Source organism: Pongo pygmaeus, chromosome 6, assembly GCF_028885625.2.
Source record: "Pongo pygmaeus isolate AG05252 chromosome 6, NHGRI_mPonPyg2-v2.0_pri, whole genome shotgun sequence".
NCBI lineage: Eukaryota > Metazoa > Chordata > Mammalia > Primates > Hominidae > Pongo > Pongo pygmaeus.
In genome coordinates this window covers 138,856,343-138,876,682 of record NC_072379.2, presented here as the reverse complement: position 1 = coordinate 138,876,682, position 20,340 = coordinate 138,856,343, and the positions used below count along the sequence as shown (strand labels likewise).

Here is a 20,340-nt window from a genome sequence, read left to right as displayed (position 1 = left end):
GGTTTGAAATAGTAAAGGTGTTCCTTTTACTAAAACTAGAGTATAAAAAAATTAAAATATGAAAAAAATACCGAAAATGAAAACAGTAGTGGTCTTACTATTCTACATGTCAGTTTTCATTCATTCCCTCTGCTGGTAGAATGTGGCCATAGACATAACATCATCTTCGCTCTCTCTGCGGGAGAGTGTGACTGGCCTGAGAGAATGGCCTCCGGGTGAGGTTGTGAGATGTGTCCACAGCTCGAGGGGTCAGCTCAGAGGCATGTGGTGGCTAAAAACAAATTTGGGCTCTATCTGCCTAGTCAGCTTCAGCCGCTGGAAAGGGGCCTCTTCTAATTATGGCAGTCTTGCCTGACAGAGTCCCAGCATTTTATCCACTGGGGAGGAGGAGGAAGCCAGGCGCTTGGAACTGTGCTTCTATCAGCCCCAAAGCTGACAGTGAGGGCCCTTCCTGAGTGGGGAAGGGAATCCGGGGGCTTGCTAACTCTTATCTTTTGAGGAAACTCTCCAACAGATCTCAGCAGAGTTTCTGGCCAGAAGCAGTGTTCAAGAAGGACAAGGGTGTTCCTGATATCGCACTTGACATGCTTGGCTGCGAGAATAAATTTTCCTGAGGGGGCCTAATAGGGAGCTTGTTCCCTGTACCTGAAGCTCCAAGTGGCTCTGTGGGACTCTGGTGGGACTCTGTGGCTCCCTGTGGCTGCCAACAGTCACGTGAACTGGGCACCAAACAGACCTTAGGGATTAGCTAGTCTAATGTATTTTACACAGGAGGAAACTGAGAATCAGGAGGTTAAAGGATTGTCTGAAGGTCACACAACTAATAAGAGGTAGCAAATCTGGAATCTGATTTCATTTCTTTAAACTAAAATCAAAGACATTTCACCATGCTACTGAGCTATGGCTTAGAAGAGGGGAAATGGGAAGAAGAAAAGGAATGTCATAAGGAGATTGGGGCAGAGAAAGACAGGGAGGATCAGGACTCAGTGACTTGATTTCCATGGAATGTTCTGGAATATATCCATTGAGAGACAAGAATTGATTTTATGGTTTATTTCTCTATTCTTATGCCTAAATTGTAGATATTAATCTCCTGGTTTACACGCTTACTTCTACTTCTGCCACCACAAAAGTTAGGGAAATATGGCATAAATATCAGAGCAAGCTTTTACTAATTTCTTTTTGTTAAAAAAATATATAAAGATAGCTTCCTGCTGAACCAGGAGTCTAGTAAGACAAAAAATATGAAATCATTTTCAACAAGGTCTTGAAATTTTAGAAAAACCTCTGCAAGGCAGAGAGAGAAGTACATTTGAGCATTGAGAATCAACACCACTTAACACTATTCCTGTGTTCCCAAGGCATCACAAGACACTCAGTACTTTTAAAGATGTTAGAATTAAAACTTAGCTACCATGTTGGAAACGAAGCTCAGTGTGTTGTACTGATTAAATGTAATGCCATGGATCTGGCTTTTCTAGGACTTAGCCATGTCCAGACATTAGAAAAGCAGGTGAAATGGGAGACCCGCAAGGGACAGGCATCCCATTGCGACTGTCACCTGGGAATTCCAATAGGGCAGCCCATCCTGCAACAGGAAGCTTCCAGTTCAGACTGGAGGGTTTCCTATGCACAGCAAAGACCTTTCACCATACCGCTGGGCTATGGCTTAGAAGAGGGGGAAATTAAAAGAAGAAAGTGGGTGTTAGAAGAGAAGATTGGGGCAGAGAAGGAGAGGGAGGTCACATAAAACAAAGAGGCCTCAAAATAGAGACGGGGGCAGGCAAATGAGGTTGCACACCTGTGTTTCTGGTTTCACTGCCCTCTGTAGTCTGTTTATGCTTTCAGGAAGAACTTCTGCCTTGCTCAGAGCTGTAGACCTGTAATGTGAGTTGACCTTTCTCAAGAAATGCACAGCTAAAAAAAGTTGGCAAAGTTTGACTGAAGCCATGAGAGCTTCCCTAGGTCATGCACAGCAACCACTCTCACAACTTAAATCTTGATGCACGTGTTTGAACATCTGACTGTCTTCATTTACTCAATGTTTGATTTAAGAGAAAGAGAACCAGGAACTCCAGGTGAATAGTTTTCAAAAGCTGTCAGTGGAGAAGTACTGGTTACAGGTGTAGGAATGAGTTCAAGGGGGGCGGTTTCAAGTCTGCCAAGGCCCCCTCTCTCCTCAATGGATGCCAGCAGGCGGGTCCCTGTGGCCCCCACACAAGGGGGTCTGACCCACCTGTAGCCCTGAATTGAGCTTTCCTTGCCAATTAGCTCTGCAATGAGCCAACATGCTATTTTCTTCCTTCAATAGGAGGCTGCTGCAGATACAGAGGACAGGAAGGTTTCCAGTGACTAATTTGCCTATAACTTTAGTCATCTTCACCAATGCCAAGCAGTTTGTGGTTTCACAGTGACTCATCCTGCAATGTTCACAGCTGTGTGGACAGCGAGTGAAGCAGCCCCTGAGAGGCTGAACCTGGGGCAGCCAGGGTGCCGGGTGTTGATGGTTCGGGATAAAACCACCCACCACGTCCATCACATGGCTTTGGATGTGACTCTTGTGTGTGTCAATGGTGTGGCTCAACCTGTGCCTGGAGACGTGACCTCTGTGTTGCTCATGAGGACCTGAGGGATGGCACTCCATGCTGCCACTCCAGACCAGAGCCCACATCTCCAAGGCAGTAGGCTTAGTGTTTTGACACATCCCTGACATGCCTATCTGACCAGACCAAGCTAACATGGGCCAAAGACTGGTCTACCTCTTATCACCCTTCCCATAGCTCCCGAACTTTAGGCCTTGATAGGAGGCCAAGAACAAGAAGTTCTGCCTCTGGTTGTGACCATTTCTGCTGAGTCATGTGGACTCAGCTCCATTTCCCACAGATATTTAAAAAAGAGCTGCCCTGTGGTTTCATTAGGTACCGTATCTAACAGCAAAGAAGAGCTCATTGAAAATATCTAAATAGAAACATCCAAGTCCTGACGTACCAGGACGACTGAGCTTCTATAAGTGCCAGGAAGATTGATTTGGGTTTAATGATAAGTTGTGGTTGCACCACCATGGAGCAGTTTCAGGAAGCACTGAGGACATTGATAGAGACCTACAAGGTCCACGTGGAAAATGAGCAAGATGAAGCAGAGACATTGCACAGACTCCACAGGCCCAAAAAACGGTGAATGGGAAAGCATGACGTTAAAAACTGCCACTCTGGATCCAACCCGTAGTCTGCTCCAGCCAGTGTTCTGGAGTTTGGAAAAGAATATTTCACAGGATGATATTTGAATTCACACATTTGTTCAATGTTGATGTATGTCAGGGAGCTCCCTGTTGCATCACCCCCACCTCCAGTGAATATGCTCTACGGAACCCTCATGGGATGCTTACAGCTCATGTCAAATTTCAGAGCTAAATCCAGCTTCCCAAATCAGGGCCCTTCTCCACCAGGCTGTCCAGGGACAAAACTCACGTAACTCAAGCCTGAATTTGTGAGCAGAGATGGGCTCTCCCTGTTGGAGAATGAGAGCATGCATTATTTAAGTTCCTTTTCACTTAATTTATCAAACTAATATGCCGAGGTATTTTCTGTATCACAAGGGACCGTTTGGTAGCAGCTTGCATGGAGTAAGCGTTTAATGTTTACCGAGTGAATGTATAATAAAGCTGAATTGCTGAACGCTTAAGTAAACATGGCCTATTAGAGGGAAGGCAACGTGGTGTCAGTAAGGAGAAATCACGTCTCACTAATCTCCTTGAGTTCTTTGAGCAGATAAATAAGCATATGGATAAGAGGGAACCACAGAACCCAATTTAATTTGACTTTCAAAAACCTGTGAGAAAATCCCACTTTAAAGACTGTTTTTTAAAAAATTGAGTCACTAAGGGTTGTTTTACCATCGATATGGAATTGGCTTAAAGACCATAAACAAAGCTACACATAAGTGGATGCATTCCCAGATGGAAAACTGTAAACACTGGGGTTTCCTGGAGATCTTATCTACGATGGGTCTTTTTACATGTTTGTGAATGACCGAGACGAAGAAGACTATATTGCAACTCCAGGTTCAAGTAATACCTCATTCTTCTGGGAGGAATGTCAAGTTGATGGAAATTCCATTCAGTTGGAACAAGAATATATTGGATGCTGAAGAGTCAATATGTGTTTATGTCATGGGGTTTAAAAAAAAAATACAAGATACAGTTCTTGGCCTTGAAGAGCTAATAATCAAGCTAGAGTGAAAGCCATATCCTCCTTTACTGTAAATAGTGGAAGGCACAAGGGGATCAACTGTGACAATGAGTGACACACATGGTGAGTGCTGCCAGAGTTCAGGGAAGGGGAAAAGTGCATGTGGATGGAGGCAGGGAAGGCTTCCTGGAGGAGGCAGAATCTGAGGAGTGTCTTGAAGAACAGCAAGAGTTTGGATGGGTGTGGAAGAGGTGGAGGGTTTTCTTGTGAGAAGCAGTAATGTGTCACCTGCCAAGTACTGTGTAGAGGGAGAGGTTATATGTATGATTCCATCTGGCTTTACGACAGCCCAGTAAGGTGGATCATATCCCCCAACTCCAGGCCTTGAGAAGAGGCTAAGAATAAGAAGTTCTGCCACTGGTTGTGACCATTTCTGCTGAGTCATGTTGATTCAGCTCCACTTTCCACAGACATTTTTAAAAAGAGCTGCCCCAGCTCTTTTTTAAATTAAGAAATGTGGCCAGGTAGTGGCTCAGGGCTATAATCTCAACAATTTGGGAGGCCAAGGTGAGAGGATCACCTGAGGCCAGGAGCTCAAGACTAGCCTTGATGACATAGTAAGATCCCATCTCTGCCAAATATTTTTTAAAAAATTAGCCAGGCATGGTGGCACACACATGCAGTCCCAGCTACCTAGGAGACTGAGGTGGGAGAATCACTTGGGCCCAGGAGTTTGAGGCTGCAGTGAGCTCTGATCACACCACTGAACTCCAGCCTGGGTGACAGAGCAAGACCCTGTCTCCAAAAAAAAAAAAAAAATGAAATGTGCTCAAGCTCACGTCATAATCAATATGAGCCCCACTGTTACACTGCCTTCAATTCTGAGGCAGTGTCAGCGTGAGCAAGGCAGAGGTCAGGCCTCTCCAGAGCAGGTGAGGGTGAGCAGGGAGAGGCTGGAGTGACGATTTGTATTGGGGAGCAGTGAGAGACAGGGTGGAGCACACACAATGGATCTAAGTCACAAGGGCCCTTAAATATTGTCTGGGGAACTTGGACTTAGTCCTGAAGGCTTAATCCTGTGCTGAGTGGAAGAGGAAGAAAATTGGAACTATACTCTGGAGTTTGGGGCCCTGGACCTAGTCTGGGTGGAGGGGTGGGTGAGGGGATGGTGAAAGAAATTAGGAACGGCAGACAAATGGCTTGGAGGAGAAATTGATCAAAGCTGAGGGCAATATTATTGGGTCCTCCCTGCTTGAACAGGTGCATTGAGTATGTCTGCCCCTAGCAGGCCAAATCATTGACCTCTTCTAGGTCAGCTCTGAGGGTCACATGTCCTGGTGTCATGGGAGGAAATATGGAGACACCAGTTGGCAAGTGCCATCTCATGGCTTAGGGGCTCAGATAGTCTCAAGCACTATGGCAGGCTCCTGGGAGTGCCCTTACTGCTTGCCAGGATGTGGCTTGGTGGTCCGTGCACTTTGACTTACTGGCTTCTCCGACTTCTTTAATCAGCACTCCTTGCTGAGGCTGATGGAATAACAAGCTACAGCTACAGCTGCATTTAATCATCAGAATCAGTTTCTTGACAGATGGCTTCCAGGGGACTTTGAGCGGGGAGATAGCAATGCAGTGTTTGGGAAAGAGAATCTAGAGGCGGCAGAGAAGCAGTTAAACTTCTGCAATTCCTTCGGCCATCCTGAAGGGATGGAGGTAGCAGGCCAGCCGCCTCCCTCCAGGTCACATCCCTCTAGAGGCCATGTGATGTCTGGAGTTGGGCATAATGCTCTGGGGCTGGAAGAAGATGAGCAAATTTTGGGTGAGTGGCCAATTACTCCACTCAACCTTGACATCCAGAAATGTCACTGAGGCAGCTGTCACAGCTGTGGCAGTAAAAAGAGCTCTAGACTTAAGTTGAGAGATGGCACATGAATCCCTGCTCTTCCTCGTGTTAAGCCATGTTACCAGGGTTGATCATTTAACCTCTCTGAACCTTAGTTTCTTTGTCTATAAAATAGAGATGATAATTGTACCCATCTCATAAGTTCTTGTGATGACGAGGACACACTCTGGATGGCCCACTTAGTTCGGAACACAGGGAAGGGGACTCTCTCTAATTTCTTTAAGACTCAGCCCCAAGCACCTCACACCCACTAAGCTTTCCTCTGTCCACATCCTGGTGGCCTGGGTTCCCCACCTCAGGAGCACTCGCCACACTACATTGTGCTGGTCCTTTTCCTTGTCTGCCTCCCTCACTAAACCGAGACTTCCTCGAGGGACACTGTCTCTTTACAGTCAGCACCTACACAGTGCCTGGCATATGGCAGGTATGAAAAAGTTTGCCAAATAATCAACAAAAGAATGAATACCTACTTCCCTAAAAGAATGAAAAGTGAGGTCTAATTGGAGCCCCCAAAAATGGTTGGCACGGTGATTCTCTGAGTTCTCACAAACATGTTTATTAATTCACTTTAGACTTTTTCCAAGAATCAACATAAAGGTTACTGGTCTTCTCTGCTAGAATGCCTATCTCCCTATTTTTGGAAAATGGATAACACTGATATCTGCCATTTTTTCATTATTTCTTTTATTTATTTATTTATTTATTTAATTTTTTTGAAACAGGGTCTCTGTCACCCAGGCTGGACTGCAGTGGCGTGATCTCAGCTCACTGGAGCCTCCCACTCCCAGCCTCCCAGATTCAAGTGTTCAAGCAATTCTCATGTCTCAGCCTCCCAAGTAGCTGGGACTACAGATGTGTGCCACCACACCCGACTAATTTTTGTAATTTTGTAGGGACAGAGTTTCTCCAAGTTGGCCAGGCTGTTCTTGAACTCCTGAACTCAAGCAATCCACTCTCCTTGGCCTCCCAAAGTGTGGGGACTACAGGCATGAGCCACTGTGCCTGGCCTGATCTCTGCCATTTTCTGTCACCTCTCCCATCCTTTGGGATTTCTCATCAAAGATAAATAGTAGGACATTTACTTTCCAAAAACAAAGGGATATGTATGTGCATGTAGGCTGGAGACTTGAACTAATATAAAGGAGCCCTCTTAAAGATTCCTTCTCTTACTAGGGGACAAATTTCTCTCATAATTTTGCTTGACTTCCCTTTCCAGCCTTAATACTCTTATACTTTCTGGGAAAGACGTAGGTGCAAGAACCTCAAAATTTTGCTTTCCAACTGATATTTATTAGCCTAGCTCATTCTCCGTCAGTTACTTGGCCTGTGCCCTCTGGATTCCCCCGGCTTTGAACCCAGCTGTAGAAAACTCTCTTGGTTTTAGCATTTTTAATAGCCTCGGCTTCCCTTGAGCTTTAGCTTTCTTGAAGCATTTCTTAAATGTAAATGCTACTCTTTTGTACCAGTCCCATAGATCTCTTTTGAAAAACTGAGTTCACTGAGGAGCTTAGTTTTGAGTGGAACTGACATAAACCTGATCAGAGGCCTGATTGCATCCCCATTGGATCTGACATGCAGTGTCTCCATCTGAGAACGATTCCCCATCCATCTATATGCAGAAAGAAAACTACGTACCATTCTGTTGGTAAAGTTACTGAAGTTCTCAACCAACACCTGCTTGATCATGTCTGGCTCAGAAACAACAATAAACATCCGACGACCAAGATAGTACCTGGGAGGAATAAAAATGCTTTAAAATGTGTTGCATTACCCATTTCTCCTTTCCAAAAAAGAAATCACAGTGGCTTAGAATGAGGGATAAAAGGTAACTAGGAAGTAAAGGTATGGAGACGATGAGGAGATGTATGTTCCAATCATAAGCAACCATACAGTTGTGATGATCTAACATCCAATTTCTTTCCATCAGCACTCATGGAATGCCACCTTGCACCGATCCCTGGAGACTCTGGGTTGAATAAGATACACTCCCTGCCCAAGGAGCTTATTACAACCTAATAGGAAAGACAGAGCTATACATGTAAATGCAATAATAAAGGGTTCATGAGATCCAGTAGTAAGACAAAGAAGGAAAATGGCAGAGGTCGGTGTTATCCATATTTCCCCAAAACGGAAAGATAGGAATTCTAGCAAGAGAAGACCAATAATCTTTATAACAATTCTCAGAAAAAGTCTAAAGTGAATTAATAAACAGATGCTTGTGAAGAAAGATTAAACCTGCTTGGGAAGAACTGAATATCTGGTTGCCACACCTATATATAAAGGAGCTCAACAGGTACTTTTTAAAATTTTATTTTTATTTTTGTGATGGAGTCTTGCTCTTTTGTCCAGGCTGTACTGCAGTGGTGCTGTCTCAGCTCACTGCAACCTCCCCCTCCCAGGTTCAAGTGATTCTCCTGCCTCAGCCTCCTGAGTAGCTGGGATTACAGGCACCCATCACCATGCCCAGCTAAGTTTTGTATTTTTAGTAGAGACAGGGTTTCACTTTGTTGGCTGGGCTGGTCTTGAACTCCTGACCTCAAGTGATCCGCCCACCTCGGCCTCCGAAAGTGCTGGGATTACAGGCATGAACCTCCGTGCCCAGCCCTCAACAGATACTTAATGACATTAATGAAAATGTGGATGAAAGGCTCAGTCAGTCAGCTGGTGGCGTGAACTCTACCTGGAGATAGTGCGTAAACACATGTCATATTATACTTACAAAAGTACTGGGGGCACGAAAGCAAATCAAGACCCAGTCACAGTTTCCAACGGTCTGACCATCTGACAGGAGAGACAATTAGGCAATTAACATACAGCGTGGTGTTCTGGCAGGCATGAGTGACCCTGGAGGCACACCCAACTCAGTGCTTGGAGAAAAGAGAGTGAAGGCTTCCCAGAGGTGGTGCTTCCCAAGCTGAGTTCTGGAAGATGAGCAACAGTTAGTCCAAGAAGAAGGGGTGACAAAGGAGGTGAGGGTGTGCTGGCTGGAGGAATTAGCTAGAGCAGTTGAGCCAGGGACAACCCTGCTTGGGGGAACCGTGAGTGCCGGACTACCAACTGTGCAAAGCAAGCCAGAGTGATGACAAGAGGCCCACTGTGTAATGACATGTTTTCAGTGTATGAAATTATACTTTCAGGGATGTAATTTGATTGCTGGTGTATCCAGCTCAGAGCAGTAAGGAACAGATTTTAAAGGGGAAAGTCACACTGAAAAGCAGCCAATTTTACTCTGACACTTATTTACCAAGAACTTTTCATAAACCCAAATGACATTAATTGTTTTAAATTCTTCTCCTTCCCATTAACTATGGAAAACAATAAAAATATTTGTCTGGCATATATTAGGCACTGGAAAACCTTTACCTGAGTCATCGTATTTTCCAAAATTGTCAGGAAAATCTTTGGGAAACAGGAATTCAACAGATGTGGTACAAAGAAAGAAAAGAATACTAACTACTTTTTGTGTTTGTTTGTTTGTTTGTTTTTACTGATTTTAACCAAGAAAACAAAAAACAACTCAATAAGGCCATAAACCAATTCTTTTATAAAATGTATGGTGAGGGTCATGGAGTCTTTTGAGAATCTAATGAAAGCTGTGGACACTTACAGCATTCTGCATACAATGTGAGAAGTCCTTGGATCTCTCAATCCCCCTCCAGAGCAATGTTTCTCAAATATACAATGTGCTTAAAAGTCACCTTGGCTTGAAGAAATAACAGCTGAAAATTTCTGTATTTTGCAAAAGACATAAACCTACATATTCAAGAAGCAGAGTGAATCTCAACTCAGATGAACCCAAGAAAATCCATGCCAAGACACCTCATAGTTAAACTTCTGAAAACCAAAAAAGAAAGAAAAACATCTTGAAAACAGCCAGAGAGAAATAATGTATTATCTATAGGGAACACCAGTTCAAAGGACAGCAGATTTTTTATCAGGAACCATGGAAGCCAGAAGGAAGTGGCACATTTTTCAAGTGCTGAAAGGAAATAACTGTCAATCACAAGTCATCTATTTGGTGAAAGTATCCTTCAGGAGAAAAGTGGAAATAATGGCATTCTCTGATGAAGGAAAACTAAGAGATTTTGTCACTCACATATTTACCCTTAAAGAATGGCTGAAGGATGTTCTCCAAACAGAAAGGAAAGGGAGATGATAACAGAAGAAAGTTTGGAACTTCGGAAAGGAAAGAAGGACAATGAAATGGATAAAAATAATAGACTATCCTTCTCAGGAGTCTCTTAAATCATACTTGATGGTCGAAGCAAAAATTTCACCACCATATGATGTGGTACTCAATGTACTTAGAAGATATACTTAAAACAATTATATTTTAAAAGTAAGGAGGCTAAAAGGACCAAAATGGAAGTAAGATTTCTACGTATCACTCAAAATGGCAAGGCATTTACACTCATAGATTGTGATAAATTATATATGCATATTTACACAAGAACTAAGAAAAACTATTTTAAAATTATAATAAGCCAAAATGGAATTTTGAAAAATGTTCAAGTTATCCACAAAAAGGTAAGAAAAATGAAACAAGGAGCAGAAGGAATAAAAGAGAACAAATACACTACTATAATGGTGAATATAATGTAATAACTAGATAATAATATATCAAAATGTGTGGCTGCAGCTAAAGCAATGTGGAGAGAGAAACTGATAGCACTAAATGCTACTTTAGAAAAGAGGAAAGATCTTAAATGAATAATCTATGCTCCTATCTCAAGAAACTAGAAAAAGAAGAACAAAGAACCTTATCAAGCGCAGGAAAGGAAATAATTAAAAAAAAGTGCAGAACTCTACGAACCTGAAAACAAAAACCATAGAAAAATTAATGAACAAAAAACTGGTTCTTTGAAAAATATCAATAAAATGGATAAACCTGAAGCAAGACTAACAAAGATAAAAGAGGGAAGACACAAAACACCAACATCAGGAATGAAATGGGATATCACTACAAATACTGCAGCTATTAAAAGGATAAGGGACTACTACAAACAACTTTAGACTAATATATTTAAAAACTAGAAAGAAATTGACCAATTCTGTGAAAATTACAAACTACTAAAGCTCAACCAAGATGAAGTGGGCAATCTGAATAATCTTACAACCACAAAACAATTAATTTTAATTAAATTTCAAAATTTAATTATTCATATTTTTTATTTGAATTCATAATTTAAAATTTCCTGAAAAACACACCTCCAGGCCAGGATATCTTGGAGTCTTTTAAATCATACTTGATGGTTGAAGCAAAAATTACACCACCATATGATGTGGTACTCAATGTACTTAGTACAATTCTCTAATATAGAATTCTCAATGGAGAATTCTACCAAATATTAAAAGAAGAATTAACACTAATTTTACAATATCTTCCAGAAGATAAAAGAGAAGGGAACACTTCAGAACTCAATTTATGAGGACAGGTTTACTCTGATACCAAAACCAACCAAAGATAGTACAAGAAAAGTATAGACCAGTATCTCTCATGACCTTAAACACAAAAATCTTCAACAAATCAAATCTAGCACTATATAAAAAGACTTATGTACCAAAACCAAGTGGTATTTATTCTAGGTGTCCAAGGCTGATTCAATATTTTCAAAGCAATCAATATAATCCACCATATTAACTGCCTGAAAAATAAAAAATTATGTGATTATATCAGTTGACATGAGAAAGCATTTGACAAAATCCAGCACTTGTTCACGATAAAAACTCTCAGGAATAGAGAGGAGTTCCTCAACTTGATAAAGGGCATCTACAAAAATCTTACAGCTAACGTGATACTTAATGTGAAAGACTGAACGCTTTTCCTTAAGATGGGGAACAAGGCAATGATGTCCTCTTTCACTACTCTTATTTGACATAGTATTAGAAGTTCTAACCAGTGCAATAAGGCAATAAAAATAAATGAAAACATATAGACTGAAAAGGAATAAATAAAATTGTCCCTATTTTGAGATGACATGATATCTACAGAAAAAATACTAAAAAATTAAAAAACAATCTTAGAACTAATAAGTGAGTTCAGCAAGGTTGCAGGATTCCAGATCAACATACAAAAAAAAATCAATAGCATTTCTATATGCTAACAATGAACATGTGTAAACCAAATGAAAACACATTGCCATTTACAATGTTGATGAAAGAAATAAAAGAAGACCTAAGTAAGTGGAGAAACATATCATGTTCATGGATTGGAAGACTCCACAATGTAAACATATCAATTCTCCCAAAACTGGCATATCAGTTTAATGCAATTCCAATCAAAATCTCAGCAAGAATATTTGTAGGTGTAGACAAACTTATTCCAAAACTTATATGGAAAGGCAAAGAACTTAAAATAACTAAATCAATTTTGAAAAAAGAGTAAAGTGGGAGGAATCAGTCTACTAGATCCCAAGACTTGGCTATAGTCGTCAAGACTGTGTGGTATTGGCAGAAAGACAAACACATAGATCAGTGAGATAAAATAGAGAACCCAGAAGTAGACCCTCATATATATGCTCAACTGATAATTTTGACAAAGATACAAAAGCAATTCAATGCAGGAAGGGTACGTTTTTCAACAAAAGATGCTAGAGTAGGTCAGGCATAGTGGATCATGCCTGTAATCCCACACTTTGGGAGGCCGAGGCAGATGGATAACTTGAGGTGAGGAGTTTGAGACCATCCTGGCCAACATGGCAAACCCCGTCTCTACTAAAAATACAAATAACTATCCAGGCATGGTGGCACATGCCTGTAGCCCCAGCTTCTTGGGAGGCTGAGGCAGGAGAATTGCTTGAACCTGGGAGGTGGAGGTTGCAGTGGGCCAAGATCAAGCCACTGCACTACAGACTGGGAGACAGAGTGAGAAAAAAAAAAAAAAAAAAAAAGATACCAGAGCAATTGACATCCATAGGCAAAATATGAACCTCACACCTTATGCAAAAAATGAACTCAAAATGGACTACAGAATTAAATGTAGAATATGAAACTATAAAACTTTTAGAAAAGTGAAAAAAAATCTTTGAAATTTAGAGCTTGGCAAAAAGTTCTTAGACTTGACACTAAAACATAATCCATAAAGGACAAAAATCAGAAAGTTGAACTTGATCAAAATTAAAAATTTTTGCCCTTTCAAAGACACTGTTAAGAAGATGAAAAGACATGCTACAGGCTCGGAGACAATATTTGCAAACTACCTACCTGACAAAGGACTTGCATCTGGATTCACAGCAGAATTCTACCAGACATTCAAAGAAGAATTAGTACCAATGCTTTTGACACTATTCCACAAGATAAAGAAAGAAGGAACCCTCCCTAACTCATTCTATGAAGCCAGCATCACCCTAAAACCAAAATCAGAAAAGGATGCAACCAAAAAAGAAAACTACAGACCATATCCTTGATGAACACAGTTGCTAAAATCCTTAACAAAATACTAGCTAACCAAATCCAACAACATATCAAAAAGATAATCCATGAACATCAAGTGGGTTTCATAAGAGGGATGCCGGGATGGTTTAACATATGCAAGTCAATAAATGTGATACACCACATAAACAGAATTAAAAACAAAAATCACGTGATAATCTCAATAGATGCAGAAAAAGCATTCAACAAAATCCAGCATCCCCTTATGATTAAAACTCTCAGCAAAATCAGCATACAAGGGACATACCTTAATGTAATAAAGGCCATCTATAACAAACACACAGCCAACATAATACTGAATGGGGAAAAGTTGAAAGCATTCCCTCTTGGAACTGGAACAAGACAAGGATGCCCACTCCCACCATTCCTCTTCAGCATAGTACTGGAAGTCCAAGCCAGAACAATCAGACAAGAGAAAGAAAGAAAGAAAGAAAAGAAAGAAAGAAAAGAAAGAAAGAAAGAAGGAAGGAAGGAAAGAAAAGAAAGAAAGAAAGAAGGAAAGAAAGGAAAGAAAGAAAGAGAGAGAAAGGAGGAAAGAAAGAAAGAAAGAAAGAAAAAAAGGAAGGAAGGAAGAAAGAGCATCAGTATCGCTAAGGAGGAAGTCAAACTGTCACTGCTGACAATACAATCGTTTACCTTGAAAACCCTAAGGACTCTTTCAGAAAGTTCCTGGAACTGATAAAAGAATTCAGCAAAGTTTCCAGATACAAGATTCATGTACACCAATCAGTAGCTCTTCTATACACCAACAACGACCAAGCAGAGAATCATTTCAAGAACTCAAACCCTTTTACAATAGCTGCAAAAAAATAAAAATACTTAGGAATATACCTAACCAAGGAATCGAAAGAACTCTACAAAGAAAACTACAAAACGCTGCTGAAAGAAATCATAGATGAAACAAACAAATGGAAACACATCTCATGCTCATGGATGGGTTGAATCAATATTGTGAAAATGATCATACTGCCAAAAGCAATCTACAAATTCAATGCAATCCCCATCAAAATACCACCATCATTCTTCACAAAATTAGAAAAAAGAATTCTAAAATTCATATGGAACTAAAAAAGAGCCTGCATAGCCAAAGCAAGACTAAGCAAAAAGAACAAATCTGGAGGTATCTCACTACCTGATTTCAAACTATACTATAAGGCCATAGCTACCAAAACAGCGTGATACTGGTATAAAAACAGGCATATAGACCAATGGAAGAGAATAGAGAACCCAGAAATAAACTCAAATACTTACAACCAACTGATCTTCGGCAAAGCAAACAAAAACATGAAGTAGGGAAAGGACACCCTTTTCAATAAATGATGCTGAGATAATTGGCTAGCCACCTGTAGGAGAATGAAACTGGATCTTCATCTCTCATATAAAAATTAACTCAAGATGGATTAAAGACTTAAACCTAAGACCTGAAACTATAAAAATTCTAGAAGATAATATTGGAAAAACCTTTCTAGACATTGGCTCAGACAAGGATTTCGTGACCAAGAACCCAAAAGCAAATGCAACAAAAACAAAGATAAATACCTGGGACCTAATTAAACTAAAGAGCTTTTGTACAGTAAAAGGAGCAGTCAACAGAGTAAACAGACAACCCACAGAGTAGGAGAAAATCTTCACAATCTGTATATCTGACAAAGGACTAATATCCAGAATCTACAATGAACTCAAACAAATCAGTAAGAAAAAAACAAACAATCTCATCAAAAAGTGGGCTAAGGACCTGAATAGACAATTCTCAAAAGAAGATACACAAATGGCCAATAAACAAATGAAAAAATGCTCAACATCACTGATGATCAGGGAAATGCAAATCAAAACTGAAATGTGATACCACCTTACTCCTGCAAAAATGGCCATAATCAAATAATAATAATAATAATAAAAAACAGTAGATGTTGGCATGGATGCGGTGATCAGGGAGCACTTCTACCCTGCTGGTGGGAATGTAAACTAGTACAGCCAGGATGGAAAACAGTGTGGAGTTTCCTTAAAGAACTAAAAGTAGAACTACCATTTGGTCTAGCAATCCCACTACTGGGTATCTACCCAGAGGAAAAGAAGTCATTATTTAAAAAAGATACTTGCATAGTATGTTCACAGCAGCACAACTCACAATTGCAAAATCAGGGAACCAACCCAAATGTCCATCAATCAATGAGTGGATAAATAAACTGTGGTATATATGTGTGGTGGAATACTATGCAGCCATAAAAAGGAATGACATAACAGCATTTGCAGTGACTTGGATGAGATTGGAGAGTATTATTCTGAGTGAAGTAACTCAGGAATGGGAAACCAAACATCGTCTGTTCTCACTGATATGTGGGAACTAAGCTATGAGGACACAAAGGCATAAGAATGATACAAGGGACTTTGGGGACTTGGGGGGTGGGGAGAGTGGGAGGAGGGTGAGGGATAAAAGACACAAATATGGTGCAGTGTATACTGCTCAGGTGATGGGTGCACCAAAATCTCAGAAATCGCCACTAAAGAACTTACTCATGTAACCAAATACCACCTGTACCCTCAATAACTTATGGAAAAATAAAATAGAAAATGGGCGAAAGACATGAACAGACATTTCACTATAGAGGATATACAGATGCCAAGTAAACACATGAAAAGATGTTTAACATTATTAGCCATTGGCGAAGTTCAAATTAAAACCACAATGAGATATCATTTCACATCTATCCAGAAAGGCTAAAATTTTAAAAGAATAGTGATAACATCAAAGGCTGGTGAACATGTGGAGAAAGTGGATCATTTATAAGTTGTTGATGTAAAGGTAAAACCATAAAGCCACTTTGGCGATTTCTTATAAAACTAACCATGTATTTATGATATGACCCAGCAATTGCACTCTTGAACATCTGTCCCAGAGACATGAAAACTTACATTCACAGAAAACATGTACATGAATGTTTACAGCAGCTTTGTTTGTAATAGGCAAAAACTGAAAACAATTTAAATGTTCTTCATTGGGTAGATGGGTAAACAAACTGTAGTACATCTATACAACGGAATACTATGCAGCAATTTAAAAAAGAACAAGCTATTGTCACATGCACAAATTTGGATGAATCTCAAGGGAATTTTGTGACTGAAAAAACAAATATCATTAGATTACATGCTATATGATTCTGTTTACATAACATTCTTGAAATAAAATTATAGAGATGGAGAACACATTAGTTGTTGCCAGGGGTTAGGGATGGGGGTGATGATGGGTGCATGTGGCTATATAGGGGTAGCTCTAGAGAGCTTATGGTCATAGGATAGTCTTTATCTTGGCTGTGGTGGGGGTTACACAAATCTACACAGGTGATAAAATTGCATAGAACTACACACACACACACACACACGAGTGCATATAAATCTGGAAAAAATATGATAAGCACTGTGGGTTGTACCACGGTCATTCTCCTGGTTTTGATAACGTGCTATAGTTACGCAAGAGGTTACCATTGGGGGAAGCTGGGTAATGGGAACATAGGACTTCCCCGTACATATTTTTTTCAACTTCCTGTCCATCTATAATTATTTCAAAATTAAAAATTTTTAAAAAGTCACTGGGGAGCTTAATAAACTCTAAATTCACAGCCCTGCTCCCCACTGAGACTAATCTAGCAGGCCTGGGTAGGGCCCAGGAATCTGCATTTTAACCAGCTCTCAAATTCTGATGCAAGAGGACTCTTTCCATACTCTGAGAAATGCTGTCCTAGGGCCATGGTTTCCAGCCTCGAGGGCTTGTCAAAACCAACTGCGGAGCATTCAGAAATAATAATGCCTGGCCCTACCCAGACCTACCAGACCAGAGTCTCTGGGGTGGGACCCAGGCACCTCCTACTTTAACAAGCTCCCAGGGGATCCTGATGTGATTGACTGTAACCAGATTGTGGACCCAGTCTGATTGGGTAAAAATCTGCTCTATATTTAACCAAAGTTCACACCCATTCTCATTTCCCTAAATTCTTAGATCTAAAAGGAAAGCAATTACACGGTAGGGCACACACATCTTTTGGTAATATATTTGTATTGATTTAGTTATTATCAGAATAATCTTACACATAATCTAGATTTTTTAAAGAAACAAAATAATACTTCTACTGTCAAATGAAAGTTGTCCTTCCAAGTAGTCACCTTGGGAGTCTTCCTGCTTTTTTTTTTGTAGTAATATTGCTAATGCTAAAAACAATTTTGCAACAATTCCTTTAGAATTGCTTCAGAGCTGGTTTATGAATCTCCTGAGAAAACTGGTCCCATTTTACATGTAAATTGTGTAATCTTGTGAATTTATATTTACAAAAATGCTCATCTGTAGTTTGAGGAGCTCCTGAAAAGACCTTGAATAGAGAAAAAATGTAAGGGAAGTGTGTCTTAGGCACACATAGCTTTCCTTTTGGGTGCCTGGGATGGCTTGCCTGCTTTTGTCTGCCCACTACGTCTTGGGGAACCACCCCCCACATTCCATGCAGTTCTGAAGGAGCTCTCAGTGATAGAACCCTGCCCCTCTGGTCATGGGGGTGGGCTCACCACCCAGGCATGGCCAATCCTAGTATCTCATCTCCTTGGCAACAGTGACTGGTCCAAGGGGTGGACACATGACCCACTGCAGGCCAGTATGGATCCTTCATTGGGATTTCTACATGGATGCTGGGGTGAAAAGCTCTGACTTTCTCCTGGAGCTGCTAAACAGAGAATATATTAATCTAGGGCTGATGGTGGCCATTTTTCTACCACATGGAGAGAGCCTGTCTGCAGAAGGAGCTAGTAGAGACCAGCAGAGATTTCAGATAGACAGACTGCCTACGAAGCACAAGATAGAGTCCAAACTTTCCTCCTGCAGCTCTTCATTCCATCCTCCTAGCTTACATTAGTTAGTTTGTGCTAAAGTTAGTTTGTGTTGGGTTTCCCATAATTTGAAATCAGGAAGTCCTAACTAGTATGGTGCCCCTTTTTCTTCTCAATCTTGTGAATTCCCAGTGCCATTCTGCCTCTCAAAGCTTACTTCCCTAGAAGGGCCTGATCTTGGTATTGCACAATGGTGTGAATGTGAGGCAGTGTCTTCCTGCTCCCTGAGATGGCGTGGGTCCTGGAGATTAATACGCAACAGAGCTTAGCAGGTGTGATCCGGGTTCATCCAGCCATACCACCCACACAGAAATCCGTTCCAGGCGCAAACTTCTGAAACTGTCTGGGCCATTGCTGAAATATGGGAGTGAAAACTAAGTTATCTCTGTAGTTCACTGGAACTGTAAATCCTATAATTCCTACAAATTTGAAAGGAAATTAAAGTATGGGGTGTTTGAATTTTAGATCTACTTCCTATAGGGTGCAAAGAAACTTCTCATACTAGTGAAATATTTGCAGAGGTTGTAGATTCTTCTCAAACCTTTGAGATTAACAACAACAATCGTTAGCATTTGAGTGTTTACTATTCACCAGGCTTCATTCTAAGTGCATTGCATGTATTTCCTCATGTAATTCTCATAGAAAATGGATAAGGCCATTATTTTATCCACTTTTCAGAATAAGAAACTGAGACTTAGAGAGGCAAAGTCACTTGCCCAAGACAGGGACTTGACCCCAGCCCAGGTCCTTGGTGGTGAGCATGCTGTCACCTATTCCAGTGACTGCTCTTAGCTCGGGTGGCCTGTCTTTGAACCCGCTCCAGTGCTGGGTAGGTGTGCAAGGGAAAGCAGGCAGGCTCCCAGCTATGCAGACTGTGGCTTTTAAAGGTGGAGATTTAGAGCATATTCTTGCTTAATGGAGCAGAAAACTCCCAGCCCAATTAAGGAGGTAAGGCCTTGGTTCACTCTAATCCAAACTTACATATAGACTCCTTTCTGGGCAAGAAATTCTTAACCAGTTATTCATCTATACTTAGCTATGCAATTAAGAATTCACTTATTCAACTCCAAAGCACCTGGTTGAAGAGAAAATGTAGGCAAATCAGTGAAGTATTGTGTAGACAAAAATAACCACTTGTTTGACTTGTTTAATTAGTGGTTTTCTCTCTTTTTTTAAACTGACCAGTCAGTTAAACCAAAATAGTTCACAGCCGCCTTCTGGGAACTTAAGTAGAATAGACTGTTGGGATTAGCCTGGGGGCTGCCTGGCCTCATTCCAGAAGGCCTGTCCCTGTTAGGGGTGACCGAGCTATAGACTGTTCCTGGTGGTGGTGGGCAGGGGGTCACCTACAGGCACGGACATGAAAAAATGTCCAAATGACACAGCCGAATGGAAAAGCACATTGTAAAATAGTATGGGGAGCTCTGTTAATAAATAATTGTCAGTCTTTCTATTAACTAGTCCCTTCAGAGAGCATTTATTGAGCACATACTCTGTGTCAGGCCCCCGGCTCACGGGGCATAGATCCGGAGCGGGAAATTATGGGGCACTTTCCTTTTCATCTTATCTATTTCTTGAATGTTCAGTGTTTTATAATGAGTGCATGTGACTTCTACAATGAAAAAAAAAAAAGAGGACAGGGAGAATTTGTCACTGGATTGGTCCCCCGAGACTGTCAGAGGCAGAGTGGTGGTTGGCAGTGCCAGAGTTGCAGGTGTTAGAGAGTCTTAGGAACTTGGGCTCAAGGCTTTGTCCTGTAATTTAACATCTGTATCACCTTAAGCAAATCAACCTTCTTGAGACTGTTTCTATGCTTAAAGAGTCCGTTATGAGGTCAGATGAGAATAGTTTGTCCAAACAGTAAAGTTTAATTAAAATGCTGGTAATGGTCACCTCCCATGGGCCACACCCTGCTGCTGCCACTTTGTCAGGGACGAGGAAGCTGAGCGAGGA

At 40.9% G+C, this 20,340-nt stretch overlaps 1 protein-coding gene across 3 annotated transcripts in view; it reads right to left on the bottom strand.

Annotated features, from left to right (window-relative positions):
* TBXAS1 (thromboxane A synthase 1) overlaps window positions 1–20,340 on the bottom strand; it is a 190,096-nt gene that overhangs the window by 101,344 nt on the left and 68,412 nt on the right. For 2 of the 3 annotated variants that reach the window (XM_054493971.2, XM_054493972.2), the window contains one exon: window positions 7,723–7,819. In XM_054493971.2, coding sequence (XP_054349946.1) covers window positions 7,723–7,819 — 97 coding nt within the window. Of the gene's footprint in view, window positions 1–5,924; window positions 5,979–7,722; window positions 7,820–20,340 lie in introns of those variants that run through there. The other variant, XM_054493973.1, reaches the window with a different exon arrangement.